At 45.2% G+C, this 13,854-nt stretch overlaps 1 protein-coding gene across 2 annotated transcripts in view; it reads right to left on the bottom strand.

The window, feature by feature from the left end:
* Positions 1–13,854, bottom strand: part of DIS3L2 (DIS3 like 3'-5' exoribonuclease 2) — a 312,241-nt gene that overhangs the window by 107,934 nt on the left and 190,453 nt on the right. For both annotated transcript variants that reach the window (XM_054983630.1, XM_054983631.1), the window contains one exon: positions 3,993–4,105. In XM_054983630.1, coding sequence (XP_054839605.1) covers positions 3,993–4,105 — 113 coding nt within the window. The remainder of the gene's footprint in view (positions 1–3,992; positions 4,106–13,854) is intronic.

The following is a 13,854-nucleotide window of genomic DNA, read 5'->3' as shown; positions in this document are numbered from 1 at the left end:
TTTCCAGTATAGGTCTAATGAGGTTTTCGCTGCTTGAAGCAATGTGAAAATTAGGTCTCATGGAAGGTATACTTTGATCATTCCAGATTTCTAAAAAAATAGTTTCTGGTTTTAGAGGTATTTCATATGTAGTAATAAGCTGTATCTGATTTAGGATCTTGTTCCAAAATTCTTCAACACGTTTGCACTCCCACCAACAATGTGAATAGCTACCTATATCTCCACATTGTTTCCAACATAAAGGGGACTGTTTTGAGTAAATTCTAGATCGTTTCTTCCTGTATCCATTTCAAGAGATAGCAGTTCACCATAAAAATGAATCTTGATCTTAACATTATGGTCACAACCATAATGTGAGGTAGACGATGCTGATATATAGTAGCTCTCCCAAGGCCACCCACTGAGTTTCAGGGTGGAGTAGAGGCCTAAACTCTGGCCTCTCCCATCCAAACTCTTTTATTGCAGATACACAGGAGACCTTGACTCTCCCAAAAAATCCCTTTCGTATGATTTTTCCTGGCGCTATTGAGATTCTAGAATTTGAAATGGCCCTGGGAATAGCAGGGTTCACACAGAAGGATGGAGCTGGAGCTGAGCTGCAACGGAGGTGGTGGCCGATGAGTTCAACTGCAGGTCAGCCAGGGGAGTCCACCATCAGTGGGAATCACAATGGGGCGGCCGAAAGTCCATCCGCGAAGCCAACCGAAGAACAAAATGGGTTTTCGTGGAAAACAAAATCCAGCATTTCCACTAAGTCACACTGCCCATCTTGTTCCCATCGCTCAACCTGGCCGCCTGCCCACTCCCCGCTTAGCGCAGGGCTCCTTTCCAGCTTGCAAGAATGGACCCTCCACCAGCGGCTTGTCGGCAAGGTGGAGCCATTCTAGCAGCCCGATGGCTTCGCTCCCTCAATTAAGGGAGGGGCCTTCAAGCCTTATTCATAGGGGAGGGGGCTGTACACTGAAAGGCACTCAAAGGAAACAGGCAATTTGTTTACGAGCCAAGAGTTTCTGCTCAAGGGTTTCCTTTCTTCTCCTTTCTCCCGCTTTCATTTTGGATCAACACTTCCACGAATTCAGACTTCGATCACCTCTTTATTATTCAGCTCAAAGTTATCAAAATATCAGCCCCCCCTGACAACCTGCTGGTGTCAGAAGTGAACAGCTCGAAGCCCTTGGACTCAACTCGAAGACCGGCTTCCAGCTCCAACCTTTGATCTCCATTATAAAACAGGATTAGTAAAATATTATAGGGATTTATGGCTGACCTTCCCCAGCTGAGCTGCTTCACACCTAAAACAACACCAGGGGACGGTGCCAGAAGAGAGAAAACTGTTTAGGTTTGTCTGCTTTGGAGAACCTGATACAGGCACATCGAAAGACTTGCTGCACTTTCTCAAAACAAACCACGAGCCTTTTGCACAACTGCCCCCTTCTCCCAGGCAGGCATTCAAGAGAATCAGTTATGCAAATCTGTTGGATTTTCTTAGGGGAAATTTTTTCCCCTCCCAGTAGTGTTCAACCACGGAGAAGCCAGAGCTGCCGCACTACCTCTGTCGACTTCGTTTTCAGTTGAGCTTTTTCCAAAAATTGCATTGTGAAATTTTGCAATATCAAGAAGCATCGCTGCATTCAAGGAGACACACCACAATCAAAACACACTTTTAGCCACTGGGCAAAAGGCTGTCCTGTTTCGTAGTGCTGAAATTTTAGCTCAGCGCTCAGCTGGGCGTCCCATTGTGACTTGGAACCAGGGCTAAGAATTTGGTTTCCTGACCTCAACCAGCCAAGCCAGGGGATGGCCAGGGGCTGTTATGGTGCCGATCAACGGAATGCAAAAGTGGACAGCAGAGTGCCGATGGTATCGCTCTCCTGTGTCTCCTCTGTGCCTCCTCCTCCTCCAAGAAATGGCTAAACGTAGACTGCAATTTCCCTGAGAACAGAAACCTACCTTTTTTTAAAGACACAATTAATAACAACACCAATGTCACTAACATTTCTTGTGATGAAGGGCATTTTGATTCTCAAAAGCTCATACTTTGGAAATCTAGTTGGTCTTTAAGGTGCTATTGGATCTTGTGAATTCTTTGGCAAACCCTCTGAAAGTCTCTCTACATGAGACATCTGACACGTGACGAACACTTGTCAGGAGACGCAATGGTAGCCCGGAAGGGTAGTTTAAAAAGACAGAGTTGGCGGCAGGGCAAAAAGACAGAGTCAGTGGCAGTGCTATACAATGGAGCTGTGTGAAGGGGCTGTGAAATGCCAGAAGGGAACCTTTAGCCCATTATAACCTCTCCAGGTCCAAGCCCAGCTCTGGAAGGCAGCTCCAGCCCATTTCCATTCCTAGCTGCCCTCTAGAAAAGAGTCCAGTAGCACCTTTAAGACTAACCAACTTTACTGTAGCATAAGCTTTCAAGAATCACAGTTCTCTTCATCAGATGCATGGAGTGTAAGAAGAAACACTTGCTTGATAGCTGCCCTCTGGTTGCAATCCCATACAGTTTTAGACTGCAGAGGTGAAATTGACAGAACCTTTGGGGAGGCAAAGATGAAATTGACAAAGCCTCTGAGGAGTGATCTCTGCCAGCTGTCTTTTTAAACTACGCTTCCCAGCTAACATTGCATCTCTTTACACTTGACAAACACGTGCCGAGGTATCTAATGTAGAGAGACGCAGAGTCTCCATCCCCTACTGAAGCTAAACTGGCACATTCTTCCCTTGTCCATTCTCACCTTCACCTTTCCCCATGTTGCATTTTAGTCTGTAAGATTTTGGGGGTAGACCAGTCTTGTTGTTGCTACTCTTTCAAGCACTGTGTGCATGAAAGGCAAACAGAAATAATGCCTGTAAAATCACCAGAGCAAAACTAGCTTTTGAAGGAAGGCACCGTCAATTTTCAGGCTCTTCTTTTCATTTCCACGCTAATATCTAAAGACACAAGTCCCCATAAGGATAACAGCATCCTCAAGACACAGACTGCCTAGATGGATGAGGAAGTGTTCTCCCCCTAACAGTCGAATGGGATCTCGGGAATACAGAAGAATACAGCCCATCGATTTCTCCAACTCCTGTCTTGCCACTGAATGGCCAGTGGAGCAGCAGCCCAAAGGAGGAACTCTCATTCTCCTTACGGGGAAGCCATGAGAGCAGTTTATAAAACCCACGCAAAGTATGAAGAAAGACTAAAAAGGAAAATAGATACATGGCTTTCATGGACCTCCAGAGATCGTCTACGGGACAAACGAGGGAAATCTTCAATTGATCAAAGATGGCTCTGATTAACAGTAAGGCTATATGATTCTCCTTCGGCTTGGGTTCATTGTAGTTTGGAACACCATTTGTCCAACTCTTTCCCTTTACAGTTAGGCGTTCAACAAGGATGCTTGATAGCCCCATTATTGTTTAATTTGTATATAAATGATGTGGCATATTTTTTGAGAAACCCTAGATTTCACCCACCAATTTTAGCTGATATCCCAATATTGGTGTTATTATATGGGGTCGACATACTTTTGCTAGGTAGGTCCCCTGTGGGCCTTTTCAGAAGATTGTAATGCAGAAGGGTTGACAATACACCATGGGAAGTCAGTCTAAACTTATGTTATTCTCTAAATCTATACACAGAAAATAAATCTCTTTTTTTTATAGAATTCTAGAGTTCAGGATCATTCAATAAAATTGACAAGAAGACAACTCGGAGTTGATTAAAGGAAGTGCTGTTTCACAAAGTGCGTATCTAATATGTGCACTGTGATGTAGCCGTGGTGATGTGCCCGTGGCCTCTGGTCGGATAGCTTCGAGGCATTGGGGGAAGAGACGGCTACCAAAGGCCATTCGATCTTGGCAGCTAAAGGGATTCTTCTGGTTCAGAAGTGGTAGAATCACACCCACGGGCTCCATTAATAGGGAAGCAACTTGGGTTCATACCAAGGATGTCTAGCCTATTTCATGGCAGGGCATGAGCTGTCTGGAAACTACTTTATTCTCACCTTCTGCACCAGGTAGACACTTGTAGCCCTCCTGCTTGCGATGTTATCCAGCTCTGTTCCTTCCAGCACAAAATAGCTGACATCAGCAATGTGAACTCCCACTTCCAAGTTACCTGAAAAGACAAAGGGACGATGAGCGGTTGGGCAGCTGGCTAGGGAAGGAAGCAACTGCAGGCTGAATTCAACAACTGCCTAGGGTGCTTCTGCACAGCTAGGGTTTTTTTCCCCCCCAAAATGCAGAAGTACAAAGATTCAAAACTGGATTCTTGCAAGGATTCTAAATGAGCTTCCCCCCAAAAGGAACTCCGTTTCCCAGGTGCCATTCACCTTGTCCAGCTATATGCACCGAGCTCTACCAAAACACAAGAGGGAATCCCCTTCTGGATGGAGCAAGAGGAGAAGCAGAAAGGGCAGCAATTTGAATTGCGTCAATCAAACGAGGGCCACAGCTACAACCAGTGGAGCAAAAGCTACATTGATTCCTACGACACTTACACAATAGAGGGACGCGTGTGTTAACAGGCATTATCAACAAGAACTCGAACTGCAGAGGTACGAAAGAGAAGCAACAAGCTGATCATCCTTCTAAGGCCTTATTACCACCTCGCTTGTGGGCAACCCACCGCAAAATATCCTAATTGCGGGGAGGGAGAGACTCGGCTCTGGTTACACCAGAGAATGCGAATTTATGGAAAGTGGTTCCATAAATCTCATGATCTCCAGGCAATATCCAGAATGAAGAAAAGCAATTATCACCTTGGTCGGGCTCCACAGGACCACGTCTTAGGGAGCTAAAATGGGTTGCCCAAAAGTTAAATCAGCTGTGTGCACTGACACTCCTGGGGTAAAAAGGTCTACAGGTGCAGTCTGTCAGGTTCAGAAGGCTTTCTCTAATGTTATAACCTAAGAGACTCCATTTTAATTCCTTTAGTATTTTGAGCGCTTTATTCACAGGTGCCAAGACGTTCCCTAGCAGCTATCTCACAGAAGAGGAATGTTTTGGCTACAGCTTTGCCAGCCTTGGGAAACTTTCACTTTCTCAGCTTCGAGAGGATTGTTTTGAGAACTATGGGGGGAGGTTGGGCCTGCTGGGGTTTGATACTCTGTACCTTGTTCTATGCCTATCATTCGTAACAATACACGTGTACCAGCCCAGATATTGCATCTGGGTCCGTGGACTATAATGGTTGCTTCTTTCAGTAAATCTTTTGAAAACAACGGACTCTTGTCTGATTGCAGAAGGTAGTCTGGATTACAATGATTATTTAGCCACAGATCTGACACTTTGTAACGAATCCTGTGCAGAGAACTCCGTTCCGGGGAAAAGGAGGGGAGGGGAATATATCGTAGTAACGGAAGATCCTGTTCCCCTTTGAACGGGTCCTTGAAGTTCCAGTCCTTCCGAACCGGGGGAGGCATAGGGATCAAACACAGTCCATGGGAGACCTGCCTCACAAGGCTGAGATCCATTGAAGTGGGGAGGGTTACCAAAGGTAGAATCCCCCTACACACACACACACACACACTCTATAGGATGTGTTGAGCACCCCATAAGCTAATAGTTCTCAACTTGTGGACTAGCACCATTAGGTGGGACACCGAGCCCCACACGATGGGTCACAATCTCTTCTACAGTCACCTTTTTTTGTTGCTTTTTGGCACGGCCTGCTACTAGTATGCAAAGGTAGAAAAACAAGGGCAAAGGCTCTGGAAGAAGAGATGCCAGAGGCAGTGGAGGCTGTGAGAGAATCCATCCAAGTGGGCATTACATTGTTCTGAAGCAAAATAGTCAAGAGCCCAGTTGCACCTTTAAGACCAACCAACTTCATTGTAGCATAAGCCTTTGAGAGCCACAGACTAACACGGCTAACTCCTCTGGGTCTGTTGTTCTGAAGGGCGGTACATAAATTGAACGTTGTTGTCATTATTATTAACAATTGTTTTTGTTTGTTTGGGGTATAGTACACACGAAATACTGTTATCAGAGAATCTTGCCTCCAATTTGTCTTTTTATTAAAACGTAACTATTTACACTTTTAATACAAACTGAAAAAGAATACAATAATACCAGCCATTGAATTTACACACACCATTAAATTTCTTTAACAAAAGTAAGCAGGTTACAGGCAGGGAGTGTCTTCAAAGGAGAGACTCCAGATCCATTCATAGGGAAACTATTTATAGGTTTTCAAAACCATCTTCCAACAACAGCTTGCTGTCCCACCTGATAAGGGCATTCTTGGTTAACTAATTATCTTATGACTTTAAACACCATACAAAGATATCTAAACTGTAATATCTTCTTAAAATATATAAAAGCTGCATTAACTCACTCTTGCTACTTTTTATCATAACCAAGAGTGACAAAAATAGGGGTTGCAATTTTCTCCTATGTATGATTATCTGTTGGACCCCAACCAATACATCCCATCTTTGAACAATATCTTCACTTCTATATTTAGACATTCTTGCCATTCTCCGATGCTTCTCACACCTGCGCCTAGACACATATTCTATCTACTGATATTAATTATACTATTTCTAACCTATGGGAGGCCATATTACTTCTTTATTCCTTTTCCTTCTCCAAGGTTATTCTATTCTGGGTATCTTGACTCCCTATTTGGCATGTTTCGCTAAGAGACAAGGCCAGACTTAGCCTTGATTCTGGCCTCTGTGATCTCCTCGGTCAAAACCAGCAACTGTTACTTTACATTCCTGGCCATATCCATGACATTACCCTGACCTGGATAGCCCAGATGAGCCTGATCTCATCAGATCTCAGAAGCTAAGCAGGGTTGGCCTTGGTTAGTAACTGGATGGGAGACCTCCAACAAAGACCAGGATTGCAGAGGCACGCAATGGCAAGCCACCTCTGTTAGTCTCTTGCCATGAAAACCCCACCAGGGGTTGCCACAAGTCAACTCTGACTTGAGGGCACTCTTCACCACCACCACCACCCATGACATTACGTCTCAGGTTTGTTGTACTGAAGTGAGTTCTACATTAGCTTTAATGGGAAACGCATTCTCACCTGTAACGTTTTTGTCTCCCAGCCAACTGGATTGAAAGGTTCAGGGCCTGCTGCCCTCACCCAATGGATTTTCCCTGCTAAACAGCAGCAACAGGGGCGAAATGTTCCTATTTCACAGACCCTTACAATTCTCGCTTGCAAAGTGACACATAGAGATGAGTTTTTCCTCCATCCTTCCCCACTTTTTGAATCCTGATGCAGGCGGGACCTACTTCAAACTGAAATGATAAAGGATGCTACTAAACCTGCATGTGTGCGCAAACATGAATACCACATTAGGGTTCATTTCAGCATTTTCCTTTCAGCCCCAGCCTCACTAAACTTCCAACACCCTTCAAGAAGCAGTTTATTTAATTTATTTATTTGATGCCATTTATAGTCCACCTTTCTCACTAAGAATCAAGGCGGATTACGTACTAAGAGATTTCAAGGATATTTCCATAAACAATGCCGTAGGGTAAAGTTTACAGAGACATAGCATTAGCAGGAATCCAATACAGAGTTGAAGAAATGCTGAAACAGAACATAAGCAATTCTAGGGCTGACATCAGACAACATGAAGCACAGGTAGTATATAGGAGTACATATTTAAAGCAACAGATAATATGTAAGGCAACATAGTGGTGAAGTCTATGGTCCCTAACTCATTAGCGGAGCAACTGAGACCCCTCCCTACAATACAAAAGCCTTTCTGAATAATTTGGTTTTGCATCATTTGTGGAAAGCTAGGAGAGTGAGGCCTGACCTCCTCAGGCAGGCCATTCCACAGGGTAGGAGCCACCACAGAGAAAGCCCATGTACCTGGAGAAATAAACGCTTCAAACAGTGGAGCAGACTGAAATAAGACATGAGAGGGTCTGGGCTTTGCCTCTCTTCACTGGATGGACTGTTTTTGTCAGGGCTTTTTTTCAGCGGGAACACGGGGGAACGGAGTTCCGGAACCTCTTGAAAATGGTCACATGGCTGCTGGCCCCGCCCCCTGATCTCCAGACAGAGGGGAGTTCAGATTGCCCTCCGTACCGCTCTCGATAGTAGTAGAAGAGTAGAAGTAGAAGAGAAAATATTACCAGACTCAGAAGTCCAAGCAAAAACTAACCCACCTACCCTTTTGCCATCTACTTTTCAGGCTCTACTCGAAAAAGGAACTCCAATCTACAAGAAGCACAAGAATGTCACAAAAGTTCATCATTTTATTTTTCATTTTTAGTATTTATAAATACAGAGCATTACTGTGCAACAGGCTGTTTTTTATGGATACTTCATCACATTATGGCAACCTGAGAAGAGAAAGGACATGACAGACATTTGCGTAAAGTCTCCATAACTTCATTCTCACTAAAACGGCCTGCTGAGAGTATAAATATCGTGTGTGCAAGGGAAAAGAAATAATTCCATCCCACAGCTCGGGATACATTTCAAAATACTTTAGGACACCGGAGAGAAAGAGCTGTGGGTTGAAGATGAAATGGCCCACCTCTGAACATTACCTATAACTACATCATGATATTATCATAAGCTCCGAGAGCTGCTCTGCGGGTGAACCAGCAGTCCAAACCCGAAACTACTGAGATGGGAAGGCTTGGACTAACAGCACTGGATATTACAGGCAATAGGAGCCACACAGTTGCGGAAGGCAAGAAAACAGATACTCTTTTTGAAGTCCATATTGTAATATACCGACCCCACTGGGAAAATATTGATGGAAGGAAAAAAGAGACGGTCATTACATCATGGTGTTAATCCCAGCCTAAGTCGAGAGCTCTTCCAGGCGTGAACTTTCTGTCCTCGGCTGAATGTTGACAAACCGAGAGAGATCCCATTACGTGAGATAATACGGCCTGAGAGCCGCCAACGAAAACACAGCGAACGGAGTTCATTTTCGCTCAGGATTCCCACTGGAGTTTCTCAAAGCAAGGACAACCCAAGACCACCATCTCCTCCCGCTCTTTCTCTCCCCCACACTTGAACTTTCGAAGCAAGCCTTACTTGGATTTCACAGGTTGACATCATGTGCTGAGGTAGCTCCAGAGGTTGCGGGGTTGAAACTCAAGCCACCCCGACATCCTTTCAGCCCTTTCCCAAAAATCAAGGTGAAGGCAATTGCAAGATATGCCCTCGGGGTCTTTCTAACACACTCAATTCTCATTATTTTCTTTTCCAAATGCATTCAGACCGACTAATCCCTTCAAACTAGTGTTGCAGTAGCTACCTGTTGCTAACTTTTGGCCTTTCTTGCAAAATTAAAATTTAAGAGCGCTTGGCAAAGGGGGGAAAAAGTCTGCTTGATAGGAATCCCATCTGTGTATATTTGTAGAACTTTTTTTTTTTTTGGCAGAAGGTGCTTTTGGCTGGAGATGCACAAAACGGAGGAAAGTGCACAAAACGAAGGTGTACACCTCTGTCTGGTTCACAATCAAACTGCAGTCAACTAAGCTGTGTGTGTGTTATGTGCTGTTAAGCTGCCTCCGACCTATGGAAACCCTATGAATGAAAGACCTCCTAAACATCCTATCATTAACAGATGTGCTCAGATCCTGCAAACTGGAGGACATGGCTTCCTTTATTGAGTCCAGCCGTCTCATTTTAGGTCTTCCTCTTTTCCTACTGCCTTCTACTTTTCCTAGCATTATTGACTTTTCCAGAGAACCTTGTCTTCTCGTGATGTGACCAAAGCACGATAGCCTCAGTTTTGTCATTTTAGCTTCTAGGGAGAATTCAGGCTTGATTTGATCTAGTACCCACTTATTTGCCTTTTGGGCTGTCCATGGTATCTGCAGAACTCTCCTCCAGCACCACATTTCAAATGAATCAATTTTCTTCCTGTCAGCTTTCTTCATGGTCCAGCTTTCACATCCATACATAGTAATGGGAACCAAGCGACATGCTGTTAAATCAATTTTCCTTCAACATGAGGGGGGGGAGGTGCTTGGAAGCCCATGATGCTCCTTGATGACGCCATGGGCTTTTGTCCAGAGATGAGTGACCGCCCCGCCCCATGGCATCCAGCAGGCTCAGCAGTGCCACGCCTGCGACGGGAGGCTTCCGGGCAGCCCAGCAAACCCCTAACCCTGGGAGAGAAAAGCTCCTCCTGGGGAGAAGAAGCATTTGGGAAGGGAGGAGGGGCAGATTAGGAGCTAGGGTTGCCGGCCTCCAGGTGGTAACAAAAAACTTGGCTGCCCTCAGTAAGGGCTGAAGTCAAGAATAATAAGTAGCCAGAGGGCAAAAGAGGTATTCAACACTCTTGTTCAAGAATTCATGAATCTCTTATTAAGACTGGTAGGTCTAATAACACATGCAATTAATACATATGCAGTTCATACATCACTATATGTGAACTGCTTGTTGATATCACAAGAATAATACATATGCTTATAACTGAGTCCCCGCCTGAGGACCCGGGAGTGTACAGGCAGATGAAAATCAACCAGGTAAGTTTTAAAGTTGTTATTGGAGAATTACAAAAGTAAATGTTCCTTTTTCTTCCGTTTTCTCTCTCTGTAGGCAAACAAGAATCCGAGGTGTAGATGGCAAACACCAATACAGAACAAGCCCGGAACCACAGCCGGCAAAACTTCTCGTTACTTTTCAGTTCTTCGTCATAAGACTTCCTCAGGGGCATTTACCTTATGATGTTACTTCTCAGATTCGCCTGCTACATCACCCATTGCGACGTGTAAAATCCTTTTCATCTGCCTGTACACTCCCGGGTCCTCAGGCGGGGACTCTGTTATAAGCATATGTATTATTCTTGTGATATCAACAAGCAATTCACATATAGTGATGTATGAACTGCATATGTATTAACTGCATGTGTTATTAGACCTACCAGTCTTAATAAGAGATTCATGAATTCTTGAACAAGAGTGTTGTTGAACACTTCTTTTGCCCTCTGGCTACCTATTATTCTTGACTTCAGCCTCCAGGTGGTGGCCACAGATCTCCCGGAATTACAAATGGTCTCCAACCGAGAGAGATCAGTTTCCCTGGAGAAAATGGCGGCTTTGGAGGGTGGGCTCTATGGCGTTATACCCTGCTGAGGCCTCTCCCCTCGCAAATCCCACCCACCCCAAGATCCACCTTGAAAATCTCCAGGAATGTCACAATCTGGCGCTGGCAATCCTATTAGGAGCTAATTGGCTGGGAGACCTGTCAGGCAGCATGCTCCCGCTCAGACCTCGCAGCCATTGGCAGGAGTTCAGCAGTTCCCACCCCAGACAACCTTTTATTAGGCTAATCTGGGGAGGAAACCAAGGATGAAGAGGCCAGGCCACATCCTTACAAGGCCAGGGAGAGAGGGGACAGGGTGTAAGATTGCTGCCCTCCTCCTCTTACCTCCATGTCTGGCCTCCATGCTAGCTAGAGAGCCAGTTTGGTGTAGTGGTTAAGAGTGCGGGACTCTAATCTGGAGAGCCGGGTTTGATTCCCCACTCCTCCACTTGAAGCCAGCTGGGTCCATCACAGCTCTCTTAGAGCTCTCTCAGCCCTACCCACCTCACAGGGTGATTGTTGTTGTGGGGATAATAATGACATACTTTGTAAACCGCTCTGAGTGGGCGTTAAGTCATCCTGAAGGGCGGTATATAAATCGAATGTTGTTGTTGTTATAGGAGGGTTTGCTTCCCTCGGACTCCAGCCCCGAGCAGGCCGAGTCTGGCAGGTTCTTGAAGCCACCTCCACTGATGTAGCAAACAACAGAGGCAGTTGGACGGGCAAGCCCACAGGCCCGAAAGAAGGGGGGGTGTCCTTTTTCTTGAGTCCTTGATGGCTCTGTCATTGACTGTGGTGCCCGGTGCTTGCTGGAAAGTGCAGTACCCAGGACCAGGCATCATAATGTCTTGGAATTGTATTTCTCAGAATGTACCAAGTGCCTCAATGGATGACGGAATGGGCTGCAACTAGCAACTTAAAGGACTGCTTGTCCCCATACAACCCCGCTGAAGAATAAAGGTCTTTTGCAGAGCAACAAGATTTTTAGGGCAAGGTGCTACTGGACTCGAATCTTGCTGTTCTACTGTAGATCAACACGGCTACCCACCTGAAACAGTCTTCTGCAGTGGCTCCATTCCAGAAGCCACCTCATTCAGAGGTGAGGCAGGTGACTACCAGACGTCCTTTTTCCACAGGGCCTTTTCCGAGGTGGCACATCAACCGCTTAACTCCTTCCCTACAATTAACTGTGGTTTTTGTTTTTAGGTGTCCCTCAGGCTTATAAAAGTTTATTTCAGTTGTGTAAATGTTATGTTATGCTCGTTTGAGAAAGCTTTGGCTGAGACGTGGGGGGTCTACATTGTTTTAAATTTTCAACATTTCAGAATTTAAGCAAGTGAAGAGGCTTAAAGGTAGAGGTAGGATGACCTAACAAGAACAACATCGTAATAATCAACATAGGGAAAACTGAAGGCGCGTACTGTACGTCTGGCGGTATTAAAAGGTGAATTCTAGATTTATTGAAAAGGACAAGATTTGGCAAGAGCCTAGAGAAAAGGGGAAGAATCAACAGATAGGCCAGATGGTTGTTGTGGGTTTTCCGGGCTGTATTGCCGTGGTCTTGGCATTGTAGTTCCTGACGTTTTGCCAGCGGCTGTGGCTGGCATCTTCAGAGGTGTAGCATCAAAAGACAGAGATCTCTCAGTGTGAGTGATCTCTGTCTTTTGATGCTACACCTCTGAAGATGCCAGCCACAGCCACTGGCAAAACGTCAGGAACTACAATGCCAAGACCACGGCAATACAGCCCGGAAAACCCACAACAACCATCGTTCTCCGGCCGTGAAAGCCTTCGACAATACATCAGATAGGCCAGAGTTGGTCTTTAAGGTGCTACTGGACCCAAATCTTGCTCTTCTACTACAGACCAACGCCCTGAACTGAATAGCCCAGGTGAGCCTGATCTCGTCAGATCTCAGAAGCTAAGCAGGGTTGGCCTTGGTAAGTAATTGGATGGGAGACTTCCAACGAAGACCAGGGTTATGGAGGCAGGTAATGGCAAACCACCTTTGGTAGTCTCTTGCCATGAAAACTCCTCCAGGGGTCACCATGTCAGCTATGACTTGAGGGCACCCCACACACACACACACACACACACTACAGACCAATATGGCTACCCACCTGAAATTATTGACAATAGCAGTGAATCTGAAACAGGATGAGAAGGGAAAAAACAATCAGAAGTTCCATTTTGGTGGACTTGTTGAAGAGAATGGACAACTGCCCTTTGAGAGGAAGCGGAGGCAGGAACAAAAACGGGGAGGGTGGAGAATCCGATAAAGAGCCATAAAGTTGTACATTTTCAACCTGAAGAACAAGTGAAGGGATAATGAAACCAAGAAGGAGAATCCATGGGAGAAAGGGAAGATGGCCTAAATGTTGATCCTCTGAAGAACTCTGCTGCCTGGGAGGACAGATGAAGAAACAGAACCACTGGAAGAAACTTTACAGAGCACTGAGAAAGATATCTGTGAACTATGCATCCTCCGCAAGAACACTCTCTCCATGGGCTACACATAGTTTCACAAATGTATTATACGTTATTAAAACTTATATTGTGCTTTGCTAAAACATGCTTTGTTCAAAATGCCTAACACATAAAACAGAGATCCAAATTAAGAGGCGATTAAATTTAATCCAAATGTATCCTCAAATCACAGCAAAGAAAAAAAAATGGGGGCAGATAAATACCTCCCTAAGAGCCACGTGGCACAGAGTGGTAAGCTGCAGTACTGCAGTCCGAGGTTTACCCCCCAGTTTCCTGGGGGTAAAGTATAGATGACTGGGGAAGACAATGGCAAACCACCCTGTAACGAAAAGTCTGCCAAGAAAACGTCGTGAT

The sequence above is a fragment of the Eublepharis macularius genome, chromosome 6 (assembly GCF_028583425.1).
Source record: "Eublepharis macularius isolate TG4126 chromosome 6, MPM_Emac_v1.0, whole genome shotgun sequence".
NCBI classification, from domain to species: domain Eukaryota; kingdom Metazoa; phylum Chordata; class Lepidosauria; order Squamata; family Eublepharidae; genus Eublepharis; species Eublepharis macularius.
This window is presented reverse-complemented; position numbering and strand designations above follow the sequence as displayed.